This window comes from Taudactylus pleione, unplaced genomic scaffold (assembly GCF_031769625.1).
Source record: "Taudactylus pleione unplaced genomic scaffold, aTauple2 ptg000370l, whole genome shotgun sequence".
NCBI classification, from domain to species: Eukaryota; Metazoa; Chordata; class Amphibia; order Anura; family Myobatrachidae; genus Taudactylus; species Taudactylus pleione.
Window position 1 is genome coordinate 3,688,761 of NW_028284771.1, and position 22,972 is coordinate 3,711,732.

Sequence of the window (22,972 nt, forward strand, 5' to 3'; positions counted from 1 at the left end):
TCTTTTCTCACAATTATGTGTATTTTGCTCATTTTATGAATGAAAATTACAAAGGTATTTTACGGAAATATGTAGGTCTGTCCAAGGTGGCCTCTTAGACCCACTGCGCCTCTTAAAATGTAGTATTTTTTGTATTACTTGCTTTAAGGTTAATAAATGTGGTTTTGTGAATCAGATTTCCATACATTCTCTCTTTGTACATCGTAATGAAGGTCACTGATCACTTTAAGAGCTTTAGAATTTAGTTAATTAAGTGCTAATGACGATTTTATAACAGGCGCCTATCAGGCGCACTGCGCCCGGACCTGGGAGTCCCAGAGATGCGCCTGACGCAGGGTTAAGTAGTACGTGCATAGAAATGAAATGTTGTGCAAAATTTTCTGCTTTTAAGATCAACTAAAAAACTCAGAATGATTGTCTATATCAGATGCACAACTTGCATAAGCACAGTAATTACTCTGCATAGGCATGTACTTATATACAGACTGTGACAGTACTATAGGTGAATACTGTATAGTATAGATGCACTGCGCCATGGAAGTGGACAACATAAGAATCTCCGTTATATTAGTACACTTCAGTATGTCATTACCATCGGTATGTAAACTATTTTAACTTAATTTTTATATTTTTATTAACAAGTAACTCATTTTATAGACAAATTGCAAATTTCAACACAGTATAATTTTTACCTTGTTGCTATTTAAAATACAAGATCATATAATCATGCTTCTGTGTTTCCATCTGAGTTTCCCAAAGTAGTGAAAGTGCTGAGAAGGGAAGAAAGCCTTTCCTGTGGCTGCTTGCACTCTCTGGCCTGTAGGTGGGTGTGTTTCCCAGGGAAAAGCCTTGGAATAGATCTGTCAGCCAGTCATACAGCTAATTAGCTCAGCCTACAACAAAGATAAGCAAGCCAGGGAGGAGGACCCCCGAGGGTCTTTAGATTCTGGCCTTTGCCTGATTGGCAGATGTTAAAAGAGATTTCTCTATAATCCACTGCATCAATGAACTACACACATTCAGCAGCAGAGGAATGGGATAATCCAGGCATGAGGATAGTTGTGCTGCATGCAGCTGTAAGGGGACACAACTAACATGGACAGGACACTGGACTCTCTGCAACTTCTAGTCACCCAGGTGCTGCCTCAGAGTGACCCCAGCATGGTGTTCAGAGACCGTAAGTATGGAAACAGAGATCTCTTTCATCCAAACCTCAGTAACTGGCTGGGAGGTGGAATGTGTGTCATGTTTTTCTGTTTGTAGCATTGTTACTTACTATAGTTATAGTTCCTTTTATGAAACCACATGCACAATATAGTAGAATGTAATGAAGTATATACATAGACAGTGCTGCGTATGTTACTTATTTCCTTATACATAACAAGTCACTTGCTAACTCCAGTTTGTATTTTGTTTTGCTTGTTTTGATACAATCTGTTGCACAATTGAATCATTTTGGAAGTTGTATTTTATTTGGATTCCTTTTGGTTACCCAGCAGTAATTCCAGCTTCATAACATTGTAGGCTCAAGCAACCTGTAGCTCCCCAGCTGTTGTGTAACTACAAGTGTCAGCATGTCCTGTCAGTCAAGACTTGCAGTAGTCCTCAGGAAACCAAAATGTGTAATCCAGTGAATGGTGTGTATATATAACCAATGGATTACTCGCTGTGTTATATTTATATAACAATTCAGTCACTTACTATAAGTGCGGTTTGTGGTACAGTATTTTGTTATGCTTGTTTTGTTTCACTCTGTCACATTAAGTAATCATTGTGGACACTGGGTAATTTGTGGATTGTATGCTTAAAAATGCTATAATGTGCCTGAGAGTTTGATTGAATTTGATGGTCCACTTGTGGCTCTCCAACCACCAACCGGGTATGCTGGTTCTTGTAGTTCCACAGCAGCTTCAGTACTGCTTAAAGTTAAATATTCTTTATTCATATCTTGTATGTGTGAGTATATGTGTGTGTGTGTGTGTGTGTGTATATATATATATATATATATATATATATATATATATATATATATATATATAATATTTGCACATGGAGATCCCCAACATTATGTTCCCCTGCAGTTCAGATATATATAATTTCACTTGTCTATGATTCAGATTTTTGTTACCAAATATCTGTGTTTACTGCCGTTAAGAAAATTGAAAAGTAAGACCCTAATAACAGTATGTTCAGTGAGTAATCATTCTCTTATTGTGCTTATTAAGTACTAATATCCTTATGCCCCCGAGCTCAGAGTGGGAGACTCTTCTCTGCTCAGTAAAAAGTGCATTAGAGTTAATGAGACCAATGTACTTCTCATGAGACTCTCCCAGGATGTGTGCGCTAGTACAGAGCTACACAAGGAAATCCTGGAGGCTTAGTTTTTGTTGGATATGTATTTCATTAATATGCTTAAAGCAAGAAGTGTTTGACAGCAACAGCAATGGTCCGGGAACTTGTGAATGTAAGTGGTGCAGACATTGTGCAACAGGGGAGACTGAGCCCAGTAATAATATATGTACTGCCAGCAGTGGGGACATGTGACTGTAGTTACCAGCATCATGCTTATGTGAAAGTGGCTTGTACAGTACGATGTAAAGCACATGACATACATAGTATATAATAGTAATGTTACACCAACATTTTTCTTATTAGGTGTTTACTGCAGCAATAACGGTCATACAGCAGCATTTTAGGCTTCCGTTTCATATGGTGGAGATGTAAATGCAGCAGATCCCTGGTTCTCTAGGGTACTAGCCAAGCACGATTTTCAGCATTTGGTTGTGTTCTGTGCCCAGATATAACTTCCCTTGCTCTGTATAAGCATCATCTGTATACACACAGAACAGGCATAGGACACACCTGCACAGCACATTCTTCTCCTTCCTTTTATAGTGTAGAATTATTGTAATCTGAGTGATGAATGAGAACGTTGCAGCAGAGGTCCACCTGTTATGTTTTTTTTAAGAATTTACAAGAGCATCAAGGATTGAAATAAATATATTACTTAAGCTGGGTACACACTATGAGATATATTCTTCATACAGCCAACAAACTATACAGTCAGGTGCATAAATATTGGGACATTGACAGAATTTTCAGATTTTGGCCTCTATTCACCACCACAGTGGCTTTGAAATGAAACAAACAAGATGTGCTTTAACTGCAGACTTTCAGATTTAATTTGAGGGTAATTACATCCAAATCAGGTAACTGGTGTAGGAATTACAACTGTTTCTATATGTGCCTCCCACTTTTTAAGGGGCCAAAAGTAATGGGACTATCAACTGAAAAGCTATTTCATGGACAGGTGTGGGCTATTCCCTCATTATTTCATTATCAATTAAGCAGGTAAAAGGTCTGGAGTTGATTCTAGGTGTGACATTTGCATTTGCAATCAGTTGCTGTCAACTCTCAATATGAGATCCAAAGAGCTGTCACTATCAGTGAAGCAAGCCATCATTAGGCTGAAAAATCAAAACAAACCCATCAGAGAGATAGCAAAAACATTAGGTGTGGCCAAATCAACTGTTTGGAACATTCTTAAAAAGAAAGAACGCACCGGAAAGCTCAGCAACACCAAAACACCCGTAAGACCACGGAAAACAACTGTGGTGGATGACAGAAGAATTATTTCACTGGTGAAGAATAACCCCTTCACAACAGTTGGCCAAATCAAGAATACTCTCCAGGAGGTAGGTGTATATGTGTCAAAGTCAACAATCAAGAGAAGACTTCACAAGAGTGAATATAGAGGGTTCGCCACAAGATGTAAACCATTGGTGAGCCACAAAAACAGGAAGACCAGATTAGAGTTTGCCAAACAACATCTAAAAAAGCCATTACAGTTCTGGAACAACATCATATGGACAGATGAGACAAAGATCAACTTGTGATGGGAAGAGAAGAGTATGGAGAAGGAAAGGAAATGCTCATGATCCAAAACATACCACCTCATCAGTGAAGCATGGTGGTGGTAGTGTCATGGCATGGGCATGTTTGGCTGCCAATGGAACTGGTTCCCTTGTATTCATTGATGATGTGATTGCTGACAAAAGCAGCAGAATGAATTCTGAAGTATTTCGGGCAATATTATATGCTCATATTCAGTCAAATGCTTCAGAACTCATTGGACGGTGCTTCACAGTGCAGATGACAATGACCCGAAGCATACTGCAAAAGCAACCAAAGAGTTTTTTAAGGCTTAAAAGTGGAATGTTGTGCAATGGCCAAGTCAATCCCCTGACCCGAATCCGATTGAGCATGCATTTCACTTGATGAAGACAAAACTGAAGGGAAAATACCCCAAGAACAAGCAGGAACTGAAGACATTTGCAGTAGAGGCCTGGCAGAGCATCACCAGGGATGAAACCCAGCGTCTGGTGATGTCTATGCATTCCAGACTTCAGGCTGTAATTGCCTGCAAAGGATTTGCAACAAAGTATTAAAAAGTGAAAGTTAGATTTAGGATTGTTTAGTTTCTCCCATTACTTTTGGCCCCTTTAAAAAGTGGGAGGCACATATAGAAACCGTTGTAATTCCTACACCGTTCACCTGATGTGGATGTTATTACCCTCAAATTAAATCTGAAAGTCTGCAGTTAAAGCACATCTTGTTTGTTTAATTTCAAAGCCATTGTGGTGCTGAATAGAGGCCAAAATATGAAAATTCTGTCAATGTCCCAATATTTATGCACCTGACTGTGTGTATATTATATATATATATATATTTTATTTTATTTATTTATTATTATTATTATTATTATTATTTATTTTTTTTTTTTTATTAGGCACCCATACAATGTGCAATTCAAAGTTGGTAAGATGTGTTGTACGATTGCCCCTGAAATTCTTCCCTTTAAATTCTTCATAAGATGTGGTCAAATGGTGTACGATTGATCGTTACGATCATAGGATAAGATGCATAGAAGTGTATCACATTGTACTCAAAAGATCGTAGATCTCTCTGCAAAACCATCTGATCTGCGATCCAACTAGAGGACGGCGGGGACGCGCATCGGGGTCGCAGAACACACAACAAAAATACCTATTTTCGTACGATTGGTCTGTACAACCCATCAAAACTGTTCATATTAGGTAAAAAAAATTCGTACCATTTAAGGGCACCATAACCATCAGCCGGTGTGTGTAGCCGATATGTCTGTGAACATCGTTCACAGACATCTCAGGTCGGCCCTGCAGCAAGGTATATCAACGTCTACTCTAAGGAATTACACTTGCACACAAGACTGAGTGTGCTCAAATTCAAGGAAAGTATATTGTTTATTATATTATTAGACACTAGCGCACTCTGAATTATCACCATCTTGCATATCTGTAATTTTAAGTCTGCTGCTATTTAGTGTGAGCTGCGCCCCAGGGTGACTGCAACATCTTTCTATAACGTATAAAATATGTCTAATTGGGGAGCATGTGGGTGTGCAGGTGGAGGGAGCATGTGGGTGTGTAGGAAGGGGGCATGTTGGTGTGCAGGAGGTGGGCATGTTGGTGTGCATGAGAGGGGCACATTGGTGTGCAGAAGAGGGTCATGTTGGTGTGCTGGAGGTTGGCACACAATTGCGCAGGAGGTGGCATGTTGGTGTGCAGGAGGGGTGGCATGTTATTGTGCAGGAGAGGGCATGTAAGTATGCAAGGCGGACATGTTCATGTGCAGTGGGAATGTTGGTGTACTGGGGGGATTGTGTGTGTGCAAGAGGGAGAAATGTGAGTGTGCAGGAAGGGAAATGTTGGTGTGCAGGTAAGGGGCATGTGGATGTGCAGGAGGGGGTTTGTTGGTGTGCACACGGAGGTCATGTTGGTGTCCAGGAGGGTAGTTGACAATGTTTGATAAAAGCTGATACTATTAAGAGTCACTATTATCACCTGGATCTGCTGTTACTATCACTGCATCTAGACATACTCCTATATTAAGCACCAGTTATGATGATAGTGAGCATAACATTCACAATGCTGTATTCTGGAACCAATAAATCAGTACCCAGTATTCTAGCACTTACAGACACAGAACTGAGATTCTGAGAACTCTATTCATTGCAGGAGGACAGGATGGAGCACAGATAGGTGACTGCTCTAGTTGCCAGGTCACATTTTCTAGTCCACCAATGATATGAACAGAATTGGAATATGGTAAAAGGAAAAGTTGGAAACTCCTGTGCTTGCTCAAGCAGTGTACAGTAAACGAGTAATATCGCTGTGCTATGCAATATTTATTTAGTATAAGAAGAATAATATACATTACCACTGTAAGACTCCTTTTTAATTCTCTTTTTATTTATAAATCCCATAATCATTTTAGCTCATTAAAAGATACAATGGATTAGATGGAGCCACAGGGAGTATTTCAGGGATGTAATCTTGCTGGAGTCAGAAGCCACAAATCTGCTTCTGACCCTGTGAAATAGAGATCTCTGGTAACCATAACTTATACTGTACTTGCAGTATTTACTCACAAATACAATGCTTGCATGTTTGCAGTGATTAGTAGACAATAAAAGGGGTAGAGAGTACTTACAGAACAGGTGCAAGCTTTGAAAAGTGTAGTCTGAATGGGAACCAAGGGCCCGATTCAGACCTGCTCGCTAGGAAGTGTTTGCCCGCAGCCAGACGATTTTCGCTTTGTGCGTACGTATCGCAGTGCGAGAGATTGGGCAGCGTTTACTCGCTGCACATTGACTGCCCAGCAGAGTGAGTGACAGGAGAAGCCGTTTGTGGGTGGTGACAGGAGCTGGCTGCTAGAAACAGGGGAGTGGAGATGCGAACGCAGGCGTGCCCGAGCGTCTCAACGCCGTTTCAGAGGTGTTCATAAATTAGAGGCAGCGTCATAGTACACGCACCTGGCTGGTTTTTACACTGCAGTGCTTGTGGTAGGGTATAGTCGACCTCAAGAGCTACAATCGCATACGATGGTTGCATACACTTCCTGGAGATGACGTCCGCAAGTGGGCATCTTTAGACTGGCTGGTGGGCGTCTGCATACACAAAACGATCGCACGCCAAGGCATAGTGGGCGTGCTAATGCCTTACCGTGTGTTCTCCTGCCCTTCTGAATTTGCATACGCATTGGCCGAGCATCTGAATCAGGTCCTAAGTACACTTTACAATAACAACATTCCCATTGGTACTTTATATTTTATGCACTTATTTATTTTACTTTAAGAGATTGAACACATGATGATCAAGCTAGAAAAAAATTTTTTTTCATGTTAAGCAGAGCTAGCAGCCATCGCCCATGTTTAATAAAAGTGGAAAATTAATGCAATTAAAATAAAGCTTGCTAATGCTACACACTAGTAGCAATGCTTACTACTAATCTCTATGAGTGAACTTTCCATGTCTGTTCTTTAAATGAATTAGTACTTTACTGCACCTATCAAATTACAAAATGGAAACAATTGTTTTGCTTCTCTTTTACCCTCCATCTGTAACTTACCTGCCCAGTTCTGTAACTGCACACAGTTTATCATGTGTTTATCCACTAGGAGGCGCCAAAGGTTTTCACACAGTCCAATAATATACATTATTTGATAACTTATTCCTGCAAAACTGACCTTTATATGTGGAAGTCATATGTTATTATCACTGCCTTAACCAGAAAATATATGTACAGTATGTACTGATGCACTAAGCAGAGAGCAGTATTATTGTTATACACTACAAGTCCTGTTAGCAAGAGCTTGGAGTGAAGGGATGAAGGTAATTAACTATGATAAATGGATGTAAGACAGTGGGAGTGAACTTTTAAATCACAACTAAACCTACAATGATGACTTTGACAAAAACATCTTGTAACATACACAAATATAAATTTAAAACTCCCCATTTTGATATCTGTGTCAAGTTAAAGGTATATTTACTAAACAGTGGGTTGTTAAAGCCACATATCATCGAAGGCTTTGATGGCTTGGTTTAAAACGGTAGTAGCAATAAGTGTAAAGAAAGTCTGATTTGCCATTTATTACTATTGCCTCTGCTGTCAGTGATTTCAGTCAGACAGACTACAATTAGCATACAGTATATATTGGTTCATGTAATTAGTGTCTTTTCTTTTTGTCATTAAATCTACTCCTTATTGAAATTTTTTTCAGGTAATGTTAACAACAAAAAAATCAATAAATATAACAGGTGTATTCATATAGAAACGGGAATAAATGATTGTACACAATGCTGAGCGAAGATTCCTTCTGATTAGTACCAAAGGAGTAGTTGTGGCTGACTGGAATAATTTCAGTAGATATATAAGCAGCCCTGTGGGTTGATGTAGAGTGGGATATAAGAGCTGGGATCTTTTGCACAATTTGTGTTTGTTTGTACTGTGCATGCATAGTGGGCATACCCATCTGGAAAATAAACCAATGAAAACTATACCGCAGAGGATGGGGGCATTCTTCTCCCTAAAAAGCTGGCCCAGACCCAGTGGCATTGCTTCGGGGGGTGCAGGCCCTACCGGGTGTCACCCTCGGAGGGGGTGACACCAAAATGCCGGCTCCTGCTCAATGACAGGAACCAGGTGCTGCACTGTAACATTCTCCTGCAGCACTCGGCTACTGTCCCAAAGGAGGAGCCGACGTTGCAGGAACAACTAGCCTCTGTCGGCAGCCCAGCATCACCGGGGATGCTGGGCACGGCCCTGTAGAGATTTCCGCTAGGCCATACCCCTATATGGTAGGCTACATCCCCTTTTCATACCCGCGGCTCTTCTGACCGAAGGGCATATGAAGTGCACACCGGATGTCAGCACACCCTGTGACCCCTCTGCCCAGATCCCTGCTAAAAACCTTGGTCCTGAAATTTAGTACCCACCCTCTAGGCGCCTCTTCCCTCAATCACCATGTAATTTCCCACCTAATTCCTGAGGTGTGGAGGGCTCCTCTGTGGACCATCAGACACAGAGGCATAAAGCTTAGGGTTGATGGCGCCCAGGGTAAATAAAATTCTGCCTGAAATATTTTTATTGTACTGTAATAAACAATGAAAACACAAACTAGGGAAACACAAGAGCAAGGCGGAACATCAAAATGACAATGAAGAACACCAATGTGGACGCACACAAACTCTCTGTGAAATTTGAAGTGAATGGCAGAGGCCTGGTGGCCACCTAGGACCCAGAAGCTTTAAGGATTTTGCAAAATTATAACACTCATCTTAAACAAATTCTAACACCAATGTCACCAGCTGAGGCCTCTCCTGCATGTGCTGTGAGCTGCCCATATTGTACTTTGGGGGGGGGGGGGGGGGGGTGTTTGCACTGTTAAAAAAAAAACAAAAGGAAAGCAGCAAGATCACAATGCAGTATATACATTTGTTAAAAAATAGAAAACCAACTAATAAGCGCTAGTGTTCACTAATAATCCTCATGTGATATAATCTCTATAAAGTTTTTATTGTAGGCACACTGGTCTGCAGCTGCTAAAATGTGAGGTGTGGAGCCTCACAAAAAACATACACAGTACTAGAGAAAAAGAACAGCGCTGATCTCAGAGAGCCTATATAAACATAATTTAATTTGACATAAAATCTAAATTAAAAATAAAACTATATCATAAAAGCGATAGATATAACTGAATGAATATATAAAAAATACTGTGAAAACAAAGCTCAAAATAGTAAAAAACAGCACCAGTGATAATGTTAATGCATGGCTGAGACCAATACAATAACCATATACATTCTTCACAATAGTGAAATATACCGCTGATTAAATACACAGTCCAGCAACCACCTAAAGTCCGCCTTATATTCAGGTGGATATAATTGTGTCACCAAGAAGCCTTAACACAGCAGAGTATTTTTTTTTTTTTTAAACGTCATAAGTAGAGATTCAGAAACGTGACCTCATAAATCACAATACACCCAATTCTGTTGGTTTTAGACCAAATGGTAAAGTCACTTGCCCATATGCCTGACGGTCATATAGTCTTCCAGGGCCAGTATTGCCTCTATGTTGATAATATATAGTCTCTGGCCGTGCACGGCACTATCGACTAATATTGTGAGTACTCACGTGCTTCACCATTTAGCTAACGATAGGGAAAGCTGTCCGATCCTACTTCCAGGTTGTTTGCGACACTCTCCCGGCTCTGTGTATCTAAGTGCCCAGCCGCTGTGAATCCATAAAGTGCCTGATGTCACGCTGGCCTGGTGAGTATAATTGCGCTGCAGCGTGGGGCCGGCTGCACAGGCTTAGTGTCCGGACACGTGACTGCACACGTGGCTGCACGTCACTTCGGGATCCCGGAAATCCTAATGACGGGGCTGTGTAATATAAGCAGGGAATCCTGACACTCCGTCACTGGTGCTTGTGAAAAAGGGGGTGTGCTTGACGCGTTTCTCAGCCACATAGGATAGGCTGTTTCTTCAGAAGTAATACACCCTCATATGAACCATCCTTTTATACTTAGTTAATTATAGCCCAATTAATTCCACTCTTGGTATATTAACGAACCAGGGTTACTATTAACCCATTGTTGTATCTTTCCTGGTCAATGGTCATCTTAAAAAAACATATTATTTTCTACTGCTTCAAACACATGAGGTAAGTAAAATCACCATAGCAAAACATGTTTAAATCAACACATTAATAAAAACAATCAATAATCTATACTGTATATTGTTAGAGTCACCAAATAAATTTTCACTCAGTAATGTAATTGTCCAACGGATTTTAATCAAGATTTCATTTATCTCTAACTAACTAAAAACATCTACGCTGGTACTGACTAGTAGCACCAGAGAAGATCCGACAAATTTCAAAAGGACAGAGAGGAAAAAAAAGGGAACAGAAAAACTATGGAGAACAGGCAACATCATATAAAACCAATGGTTACTACCCACTAATTGACAGGTATTACATATGGCAGTGTATCCCTAATTCTCCTATCAATTGAACATAAGGGATATTTTTATATCAATCATACTCTAGACCCTTATGTGGAGAAAAAAGGACCCCACCTATCTATTTCTAGCATCACTCATGTTGTACTTCTTAACACATCCTAACATATCAGAAAACTTAAATATCTGATATGTTTGAACCAGGACAAACAAGGATACGGAAGGGAGAATAAATCAATTTGAGCCAAGAAGCGGCGAGGAGGAAGTGAACTGGAGTTAGCGCATAGATCCTAGAACTCTAATGGGCCTACAGGGGTCTATATGCTGGAATACAGTGTCCGGGTGGCAACATAAAAACCACTAATGAACCTACAGGGACCTGGAGTGTCCATGTCAGTAGCCCCGATGTCTCCCCAAACCTGCAAATACCTCCCAAATCTCAATGACTCATGTTAAATGCCATTCAATTCAATATTGTCATTCAATCCCACGGGCACCAAGGTGTCAAAACTGTGGATCCAAAAAGCTTCTTTCCTACAAAGGGCCCAATATTTGTCCCCTCCTCTGACCATAGGTCTAATATGTTCAATAGCTTTTATCTTCATATTATTAATATTCCCAGGGGGGCATGTCAGATTGTGGTTGGGAAGACTATGTGTTTTTGTATTCTTCAGAACATTTCTTCTATGTTCTAAAAATCTAGTATTCAGGCTCCTAATAGTGCGGCCCACATATTGCATCCCACAGCCACGTGATAACATAAATCACATAACTTGACTGACAGTTCATAAAGGAGTTGATCTGATTAATTTATCCATAAATGATACTACAGTATCACTTTTGTGGCCCGCATATGGACATGTCAGACAGCTGTTGCATCTACATTTATAGAAACCCTTGGGTTTCGGAGCCAACCACATTAGGCTAGATACCCCTCTGGGAGCATTCACCTGTTTTTTCAGTAGGCTGGGTGCTAACTTGGTCTTCAGACTATCTGCCTTCCTGAAAACCACTTTGCTACCCCCCTCGAGTTCCTTAGCTAAAAGTTTATCCCTTTTCAGCAGGGAGGAATTTTTAGTGATGATTTTTCTGATTTCTGGGGCAGACTCATTATACTTTGTAATAAAGGCCATGGACTTATTTTCTACATCTAAGGTCTCATGGTTCTTTATATCATTGATCTTATCCCTCAAAAGTTCAGATCTATCTGTTTCAATTGCTCCTTCCAATGCTCCATCTAACAATTTTTTAGGATATACTTGTTCTAAGAATGTTTTATAAAGAACCTTCGATTGTTCCAAGAACCTCTCAAAGTTTGAACAATTTCTGCGAAGACGCAAAAACAGTCCCTTAGGGATATTTTGTTTTCCAACATTTGTTGTGGCAACTTTTATAGTTCAAGTATTTATTACAATCTACATCTTTAGTGAATGTGGAAGTGCATATTTTCTGATCTTCTATTAAAATAGTGATATCAAGGTAACTGTTATATCGCTCCAAGTGCTCGTGAATTTCAAACCAAAATCATTAGTGTTCAAGTGATTGATGAAATGTGATATCGAAAGTGCGTCACCGTCCCAAATAAAAAATAAATCATCTATATACCTCCCATAGAGAACCAGGGTTGCCCCAAAATCGCCCCCCCAAATGTAATGCTCCTCGAAGCGTCCCATGTATAGGTTGGCGAAGCTCGGGGCGAACCTGGTTCCCATTGCTGTGCCATGTGTCTGTAAATAAAACCATGAATCAAACCGAAAATAATTGTGTTGCAAAATAAACCTAATTGCCAACAAAATAAATTCACATAATGGATCAGAAATTGACAGGTCCTGTCGTATTAAAAATTCCACAGCCGATAAACCCCTGATTGTGTGGGATATTCATATAGAGGGATTCTACACTACAGGTTATCAATTTGTACGAATCTTTCCACTCTATATCTGTCATCTTATGTAAAAAATGCATAGTATCACTTATATACGATCGTAATTTACCTACAGAATCTTGTAGATATGAATCTACAAAGTATGATAAATTGGTCGCCATTGACCCTATCCCCGAAATAATCGGTTGACCTGGAGGTGTGGACATGCATTTGTGGATCTTTGGCAGGTGGTAATATATTGGAATAACCGGGTGCGTGACCCATAAAAATTGCCACGTCTCTTTTAATATCACTCCTTGTTCTAGAGCCGAATCCAAAAGATCCCTTAATTCTTTTTGAAAGTTAAAGGTTGGGTCACTTGATAGATTCTTATAAAATAATTTGTTATTGAGCTGTCTATTCGCTTCATTGATATAATCTTGCCTGTTCTGCAATACAATCCCCCCCCCCTTATCTGCCTGCTTTATAGTTAGATCATTCTCCAAAATTAATTTCTTAAGAGCCACTCTCTCTCTCCTCGACAAATTATCCCTCATTTTATTCTCCCTTTTCTTCCGTTCATTTTTTTTGCACAGATTCTTGAAATCTTCCATCGTAGAGGCGTAAAAACTCTCTACAAACGGCCCCTGATATTGCAGAGGGTAGAATTCTGAGGGATTTTTAAATAATTTGCCCCTTCTCTTCACATCAAAAATCAGCTAATTTTTCTCAGGACTCTCTCCATTTTCTCTTCTTAATGACTCTAGAATATCAAGAGGTACCTGATTGGTGGAGTCCAAAACAATCGGAGAACCACATGTTCCTATTTTCTGTATATTTTTTAGAGCAAAATATCTTTTGCGGCTCAGAGTCCTGACATATTTATTAAGATCCACAAAGAGATCAAATAAATTTGGTTGAACCGAAGGGGCAAATTTTAAAACCTTTGTCAAGGAGAGACAGCTCATCCCTAGAAAGAACCCTATTCGTCACTTCCATTTTAGATTTTTGTTGGGATTAATCAGCGGTATATTTCACTATTGTGAAGAATGTATATGGTTATTGTATTGGTCTCAGCCATGCATTAACATTATCACTGGTGCTGTTTTTTACTATTTTGAGCTGTGTTTTCACAGTATTTTTTTTTTATATTCATTCAGTTATATCTATCGCTTTTATGATATACATTTGTTTCCTGCTTCCTTCTCAACATCATTAATATCAGCTCTGGAAACCTGCTGACCCCTTGCTCACCTGGAGAAAATGTATTTTGAAACTAGCCCTGGAGGATGTAGACTCTGTAATGCACTTTTACTTTTGCATCCTGTATAGCACGATGGCGAAATGTAATGTGTATGAGGGGGAAAGTGAATGCAGTTGCGCTTACTGTTCGCTCTAGGATTTTATGCTGGTCTTGTGCTAGTTTCTGTAGAGAGCAAGTTTTTGAATGTATTGCATCACTAAAACTGAAATACTAGTCCTGGAGGATGTAGACCAGGGGTCTTCAAACTTGGCCCTCCAGCTGCTGTGGAACTACACATCCCAGCATGCACTGCCACCTTTTTGATATAACAGCATGCTAAAACTATGTGCAGTGCATGCTGGGATGTGTAGTTCCACAGCATCTGGAGGGCCAAGTTTGAAGACCCCTGATGTAGACTGTGTAATGCACTTTTTACTTTCGCATCCTGTATAGCACGATGGCGAAATGTAATGTGTATGAGGGGGAAGGTGAATGCAATTGCACTTAATGTTCGCTCTAGGTCTGGATTTTATGGTGGTCTCTGTGGAAGGCAAGATTTTGGATGTATTGTGTCACTAAAACTGAAATATACAGTTATTGGTGATCCCCACCAGAGGGCACTGTCAGAAATAATATGGAACGACAGCAGATGATTGTACTTCATCCTGGTTTCCCAGCACCCTGGTGGCTATCAATGTTAAGCACCCTGTTTATCAGTTCCATAACTCCCCTCCCCCGGCACACATCCCTCTTCTTTTAATGGATTGAACTGATCACTGCCATTGCTCACCTCCTGGCTGGCGGTGTGCTGGTTAAGTTCTGCCACCTGCACTTTATCTTGCTGAGGCCACATCTTCATCAGATTGGAGTTTTTGGTTAATGTGTCCAGATTATGAGCAGCGTTACACATAGGGTCGAGTCATTGTCTATCAGAAGCATCTTCTTGGTGCCCCTTCCATCTAGCTCACCAGCTTGTCAATGGTAAGTAGTGAAAAAGGACAAGCAGCAGATATTCAGCTTTGTCAGCAAAACACATTTATGAAACATTTTCAGTATTAGGCAAATTGTGACAAAATAAATGCATAAATTGCTTAAAGAGAAGAAATTTTTGCTATTTGTTTTTATCCTCCTGCCCAAAACAACTTCTTTTACAAACAAAAAAGTAAATGCCGTTCAACCCTGGCAACTTCCGCTGATTGCTGTGCACAGTCCTGGCTGCAACATTTTATGATCCTATATAAAATATAAATAGAAGATAATTTCAGCCTGGGTGCCATGTTATTGAACTCCAAAAGTATCCTAAATTTATCGAATCGGCTATATGTCAATGTTTTGTTCCTCTAAAAATGGTCCGAAACATGTAACCTAACAAACAAGGCTGTAAGTAGTCGGAGAATATTAAATTGTCATTATTTCCTGTACAAATAAATCCTAAGTACCTGCTCACCATCTGCTTGGTGTGCTTGATAAATTCTGCCACCAACAACAATCTTGCTGCAGCCGATTCTATCAAAATCCTATTTTTCTTTTTCCCCCTTCTATCCAGACCACCATCTTATCAACAGTCAGTGTCCAACACCAAGGGCTCATGGCTGCCATGGTAGCACCCACAGACACGAGGCAGATGTGTCAGGGGAACTCAAGACACCTCAGTCCCAGCTCAGCAGATGATTGAGTCCCAGTGGAGGCAGACATCCCAGGTCAAGGCACACCAGTTAGGTTCAGGGAAGCTGGCAATTGCAGCAAGGAACACTGCTTATTGGCCAGAACCTCCAGAATTGGTCAGTGCCAGGGCAAATTTTTACATAAACCAGGAGGGCATGATGCCCTGTTAAAAAAAAATAATATATATATATATATCCTGGCGAGATCACTAGCACCACTGATACTTGCAAGTGGGGGTAGAGTGGGTGATCGCCGACACACTGCTAGGGTCTGCTATTCAAAATCCATGCCAACACACAAGTGCTTCCCTGTGACAACATCCACCCTGCCATGGTACCCAGTGCACCTGCCTCACCCTAGTTATGTCACTGAGATGCCATAGGTTAAAAATAAAATAAAAACATCCTGGTACAATCAGGGCCGGATTAAGGGCCACATGGGCCTGGGGCTGAAAAGTTTTATGGGCCTATACTGAGAAGGGGAGGAGCTGTAACCAGTGCTGTGTGGGTGGGACCATAGCCAAGTGCATGGATAAACCCCATACACTGCCCCACGGTCTCAATAAATACATTAAAAAAAATTATATATTTGTGCGAGAACTAGGAAAACAATTTAATACTTATGATTTATGGTTGTCTGTGTGACCAGCTAGGCGGCCAGTCACCATCATGCTTATAATGGGCCTATTTTTGTGTCGAGGCCTAGAGCCGTCGTTCCACATGCCCCAACTTAACATGCCACTCCTCCTTGCCTCCTGCTGCTCTGCCTCGCCTCCTCTGCCCGGCCCCAGCCTCACATGCCGCTCCTCCCCTCCATCCTGCCGCTCTGTCCGGCCTCACATGTCACTCTGCTCTGCATTAGTTAGAGTTATTGACACGTGTAACATGGGAAGAAAGGTAACTCTAACATGGCAAAGTGGCCAACTGTGTAACATGGGAAGGGGAATTACTGTTTAACATAGCAATGGGTTTAACTATGACATGAGAAGGGGTTAATAGTGTAACATGGGAAAGGGGATAACTGTAACCTGGTAATATGGATAAATGTAACATGGGAATGGGGGAGTAACTCAGGGTTGCCGGCATTCTGGCTGGGAGGGAGCAACCAGATCAGCATAGCAGGGGGGTGTGACTGGCATTTGTGGACAGAGCATGGGCAATAGCCATGTGATGGCATCATTTTGGCCCTGCCCCTGCTACACAGTGCTGAGATTACCAGCATTGTGAAGCAAGGTGCGGGTCCAAAATGACTCAACTCAGCGTAAATCGCGTCATCTGCCTCCCCCGTTGCGGGGATTAGTCTTATAACCACGGGGGTGGCCGGAGGGGCCAGCAGCTGCCAGGGGGCTTGCCTGCCTTTCCAGGGGGCAGCGAATGGCACCCAATTTTCTGGAGGCTACTGGCCGAATCGGCAGGGTATACAAGTATGGGGTAACTGTAACATGGGATGGGGTTAACTGTCTAAAATGGTAACTGTGTAACATGGGAAAGGGGACAATTGTGTAACTCTCTAAGGGCTCTATTTATTAACATTATTTTTACTAAAATAAAGTGAAAAAGGGTGTTTTCACACCCTTTTCACATTATTTCAGTTTCACCTGTAGTTATTACAGGGCAATTGGAGTAGAATTAGTAAAATTCTACTCCAACCCCTAGTATCAATTATTTTTAGTAAAGCAGATCGCATTTCCCATAATTGTAATGGGAAATGTGATCCGACCAGAGTTACTAAAAATAAATTGTAAAAAAATACCAGGGGAAGCCCTGTGATAATAACGCCTGGAGGTGGCATTATCCAGGGTCTCCCCCGGTTACCGGGCTTTCACTCTGCTCTAACTGGGAGAGCAGAGGCGGGAGCCGGTACCAGTAATCAGCTATGTGGAAAAATATTTTTTTTTTACTTACCTGAATCCAGGGACCGGTGATCGGGCCTCCGGTGATGGCTCCTCTCCGGTCAGCTGGTCTCCCATAGTGCACTGCGGCCCGGTCATCAGGAGATCACGTGATCGGGAAGCCCGGAGAAGATCACCGGAGGCCAGGAGGATGCAGGTAAGTGTAATGAAGGGAGGGGGGGTCGCGGGGGTCTGCTATCACGGGGGGCGGGGCTGAGCGTCGGTGGGGGGTAGCAGCGACGGTGGGTCGGCGCATGCGCGGGCTCTTAGTCGCGGTATTTTTTCCGAAAATACCGCGACTAGAGTGCGGATGGGATCCGCAGGGACAGAGCTTTATCACAAGCTCTGTCCCTGCAAGGGATTTATAGTAAATCCCTGTGATATTGCCTGAATTCACAATGCGAATTCACTCTGTAATATCACACTACAATCCGCATTCAATATGCGGATTGTAGTAAATAGAGCCCTAAGACAGAGGTGGGGAACCATTTTTCTGCCGAGGGCCATTTTGGTATATATAACACTATTCGCGGGCCTGGTAGCCCGCCATGACCCTCCGTGTGACATCACATGGGGGCAGGGCCACAATCGCTGGTGATTACAGCAATGCCTGGAGCATCCTGAGGATGCTCTGGAGAGCTGTAAGGGCAGCGGTGTGACTGTCTGAAGCGTCCTAAGGACGCTCCTGGCGGCACTGCTGCATAGATTCTAGCTGCAGGATGCCATTCTAGGCAACCTGCTGTAAATATATAGGGCCAAATGTAATAGGGTGCGAGTTTAGAAAATGTGAGAGTTTAGCAGTAACTTCTCAAACTTTTTAACCTCGGCCAATGTAATAGAGTCCGAGAAAATGGAAACTCTGTTGTTTTTAGACTAAAAAAACTCTCAAGATTTAAACTCTCATCCAGATGTTTTCCCGTTTTGAAGATCAAACTCGACCAATGTGAGCGTATAGCACTCTCTCACAGTTTAAACTCTCACATTTTCTAAACTCTCGTCCTTTTACATTTGGCTAATAGTTATTGTGTGTATTATGTTATAATTGCAGTAATTGTTAACAGCGGGATATAGACGGCATGCCGACGGACTATATCCCGGCGCCGGAATCCCAACAGCAGTCTGGAACCTGGCTCTAGAATACCATCTGCCGGCATGTCGAAGGTAAGTATCAGGAGGATAGGGTTAGGTCTAGTGGTTAGGCACTGGGGAGGAGGAGGTTAGGTTCAGGCAATAGGGGGGGGAGGTTAGGATTAGGCACCAAAGATGGTGGGCTAGGTTTAGGGTAGGGAGAGCGTGAGAGTTAGCATACCGAGCAACCAGTGTCGGTATGTTAACCTGTCGGGATCCCGGCGTCGGGATTCTAACTACTGGGATTCCGACTGTCTGCATTACATACCCAACCCGTTAATAGGATTCTCTGAGTATGGAAATATTGAGGTATAGATGGCGGTGTTTTCTCTATTGCTGTCCAATGTGACTTTTAATTTAATGAGCCCAATGTCCTCACTACCAGCAAAATGTATAAAATCTCAATATGCTGAAAGTGCTTGTTTTCTACACAATGTGTACTATGTCCATATATTATTTATAGCCATCAAAGCAAAAATAAACACTACTTATAAACAGATTATTACTTTAATGAACCACAATTGGATCAGCTGTAGTGGAACATCTATGAAGCTGTACCGCAAACATTTTTCATGATGACTCAGGAAATATTTCAGCTGTGGTCTACAGAACTTCTTCCCAGTATCTTGCAGTGAGGGAATATGACATGTAATTATTATTGTATGATGTGTAAATGCACGAGCAATGATCATGAACTATAATTGTTCTTTTAAAGCGGCCAGAACATCATCATTAAATACAATACATTCACTGAGTACATCAAAGTCTGGACAATAAGAAACACTGGTACAATAAATTTAATTGAAAGCATCTTTCATATAAAACCCCCCAAATAGTCTTCAAAGGTTTATACTCCATTGTACTCTTATAAACCGAGATACGAATAGCCCATCTGCTATTGATTTTCAGTAGAAAGTTGCATAAATGCAGAGAAGTATAAATGCATTCAGCTATGCACTGTTTAGATTAAACTACCTGTTAAGCAGACGTTTTTTGGGGGGATTCTAAAATGAGTCACTTATTACATGTGATGTGTATTTGTTATATAGGGGAATATTTATCACAATCAGCATTTTTAATATTTTCTGTGTAAATTCCCAACATGAAAATGAATATTTTCACGAGTATTTACGATTTGGCTCTTGCCAGGAGACCGCTCCAATAAGAGCCCGTCTTGTCTGGAAGCAGTGTGATGGCATAATGCTATTACACTGGTTCCTGGTCCAGGACAGGGGATGTAGTTATGATCCCGGCTGTTGGGATTGTTACCCAGTTAGGATGCCCGTGTTGGGATTCTGAGCACCTGGATCCTGAGCACAAGCATCCCATACCCAACCCCAAGGACCCCCGCAGTCAATGCAGATGCATTGGCAGCCGCGTGCTTTACCCTGAGCCAAAGGAAAGGAATCTGGAGGATCTCTCTGTGTGTAGAATTTGCAAAATAGTAGCTCATAGGCTGCTATAGGATGACGCCTTCTGGAGATCACCTATCGGGGCCAAGCTTGGTAAATCCTGCAGCACAGCAGTCCACATAGAAATTGGGGCTGCATTTGTGGACAGAAATGAAGGGACCGTGGCAGATATTGGAGATATCGGCTGCAATCACTCCATAGTACATCTGGCGGATTTTTAATATTTGTGGTGTTTCTTCTTTGAGTTCCATAATCTACCGTTGGGGGTATCTAGTTGGATCGCATCCAGTGCACCAAACAGCAAAGCTTTGGAGCTCCCAGCATACACTGGTCCTCCTCCCTATATACCCCGCCCCCAGCCACAGGCATTCAGTTTTTTTTGTTTGGTGCGCGGCAAGATGCACCTGTTATAACAGCTGGACTGTTAGGCTTTTTTCTTTTTATGTTTTACCTCAAGTTTTTCGAAACTTCAGGAGTTTAGCGATACCAGACACCGTGAAAGACAATGCCGAAACACCAGCAATGCTATATGCTCTGAGGTTCTCGGCAGACCGCAGCGTGGCTTAGTTAGCGGCTTTCACTGAGGTCCGGGATGGCAGTCTGATCACGGAGATGGCAGGTAAGCGATTCCTCTTGGGGAATCATGTGCGAAGTAGTCCCCCGCCTCCGGTGTTGAGACTCATGGAAGGCGTCTGCGCGTGAGGGACTCTAACGTGTGCTCACTAAGGCGGCCAGGGCCAAACCGTCTGTCGCCGGGGACGGGTGGTAAGACGCACTAGAACGCACTAGTCAATGTCTTGCTACTATGAGGTCAGTGTACCTGGCCATCAAAATTGCAGCCTAGGGGAGATAGGCGCTCCAACGGCTGCTCCTCCCCCCAGACGCAAACTTCCGGGTACGGATTCCCGTGTCTGGTTTGCTATAAATGACCACCTCGTGTGTGAGTTGCGCGCAGTTTAGCATTTGTCCGTGCTGGAGCGATTGGTCTCAGAGGTTTGGTCTGTCTCTCTGTATATCTCTCCCTTGGGTTTGGCATATAGCGCACTCTATATCCTACCATTACTCTTCCGTGGCTGGTTAGTTGATTGAGAGTCCATATTGCTTTAGCAAATATGCGTATTTATGCATTGTATGTGACTGTATGCTAGCTGCTGTGTGTACACTGCCTATTTTTTTCAAAACTGTCAAGTACATCGATCACTATGTTTCTCCTCATCCCTCCTGAAGATGTGTGGGATGTTTCATTGATACAAAAGTCACATTGCATTGATACTGTATACCTTATACCATTTATACATTTTGTCATGTCTGAAGGTAAAGGTGAGGATGGGAGCCCTTCAGTGCTTATATCCTGTAAGTCCTGTTCTGCAGGTCTGTCTGACTAGGATGTTAACTGGAATGGGTTCTGTAATAACTGTTGCAAACAGCTATCGAATATATCTGGTACACCTACACCAGCATCAGAGTCATCTGGGATGGCCATCACACCTGAGGTTTTGACCCATCTAATAGGCAAAGCCACGGAGGAATGGGCTCCAGCTGCTCATCTCATGTGTTTACCCCCCATGAATCCCTGTTGGGGTAATTCAGCTGCTCACTTTATTCAGAGTATACTACTGTCTTCAGCCTCTCCGCAGGTGGATAGACCAGTGGTAGTAAAAAAGCAGGGGTATAAAAGAGGTTCTCGTCATGTATTGCCTCAGGAGTCTGACTCGACCTCCTTATCAGACTCTGATACTCAGAGTTCTGGGTCTGTCTCAGTGAAAGAGGACCATCAGTCCCTGGTGGATGTTCCCTCTCTAGTAAGAGCGGTCAGATCTGTCCTCAGTATGGAGCAAGAGGAGGTTTCGTTGGAATCTAAAGAGCCAATCTTCAGACGTCAGGCGATGACTAAGGATTGTTTCCCTCAGTCTGGGCAGCTGTTGAATCTCATGTCTGAAGCATGGGATACACTTCTAGTAAGCATTTTCATGCCACAAGGAATATAACCTCTCGGTACCCATTTGCACCAGGAGTGTGTAATAAATGGGAAGTTTCCCCAACAATAGATGCTCATGTGACACGATTAATCAGGAGCGCTATGTTGCCCATTCCTGCAGCATCCTCTTTAAAAGTGGTTAGAGATAGAAAAGTGGATAATCACTTGAAATCAATGTTTTCACTATCTGGAGCTATTACTAGTCCAGCTACGACTGTAGCTTGGGTGGCCAAAGCTATGGAGGAGTGGATAAAATCTCTGGAGGATACTATAGTTGATCCAACCAGAGAGCAGCAGTCTCTTCTCGGCCAGATGCGGGAAGCAGCTACTGTATGTATATGGGGGAAGCGGGAATTGACGAAGGTACTGTATTCTTTCTTCTAGGGTCTCGCTAGCTCGATTACAGCCTGAAGGACCCTTTGGCTAAAGACCTGAAAAGCAAACCCAAGGTCTAAAAAGGCTCTGGAACCTTTTGCCTTTTGCAGGTAAGGTACTGTTTGGGCCAGGATTGAATTACTTCATTGACAACACTAAAGTCTGCTGAATTGCCATCTACATCTACCTCTAGGAGGCAGTCGTAACCTCATTCCTTTCGTCTACAGGGTAGGCCAAAGAAACAGTCCTCGCCCAGACAGAGTCAGTCCTACAGGAAAACGCAGCCCGAGAAATCTTGGTCTATTAGACGTCCGGCTTCCAAGCCAGATGGTAAGCCTACTGTCCAATGGGGCGGGCCTCCCCCTGAGAATGTCAGAGTTGGAGGCCGACTTCTACAGTTATCCCAGGCCTGGCTGCAGACAACTACAGATGCCTGGGTGCAAGAGCTGATTTCTCAGGGTTATGCCATCACATTCCTGAGGCATCCCCGTCAGAGGTTTGTGGCTACAAACCTTCCAGCAGACCCGGTCAGAGCTTCGGCCTACCAGGAGTCTATTGGGGCACTA

General features: G+C 42.2%; 1 protein-coding gene across 1 annotated transcript in view; it reads left to right on the forward strand.

Annotated features, from left to right (window-relative positions):
* Positions 1 to 903: 903 nt before the first annotated feature.
* Positions 904 to 22,972, forward strand: part of LIX1 (limb and CNS expressed 1) — a 304,166-nt gene continuing 282,097 nt past the window's right edge. The window contains exon 1 of the mRNA XM_088444625.1: positions 904 to 1,177. Within this exon, the coding sequence (XP_088300751.1) occupies positions 1,096 to 1,177 (82 nt within the window). The 5' untranslated portion in view covers positions 904 to 1,095. The remainder of the gene's footprint in view (positions 1,178 to 22,972) is intronic.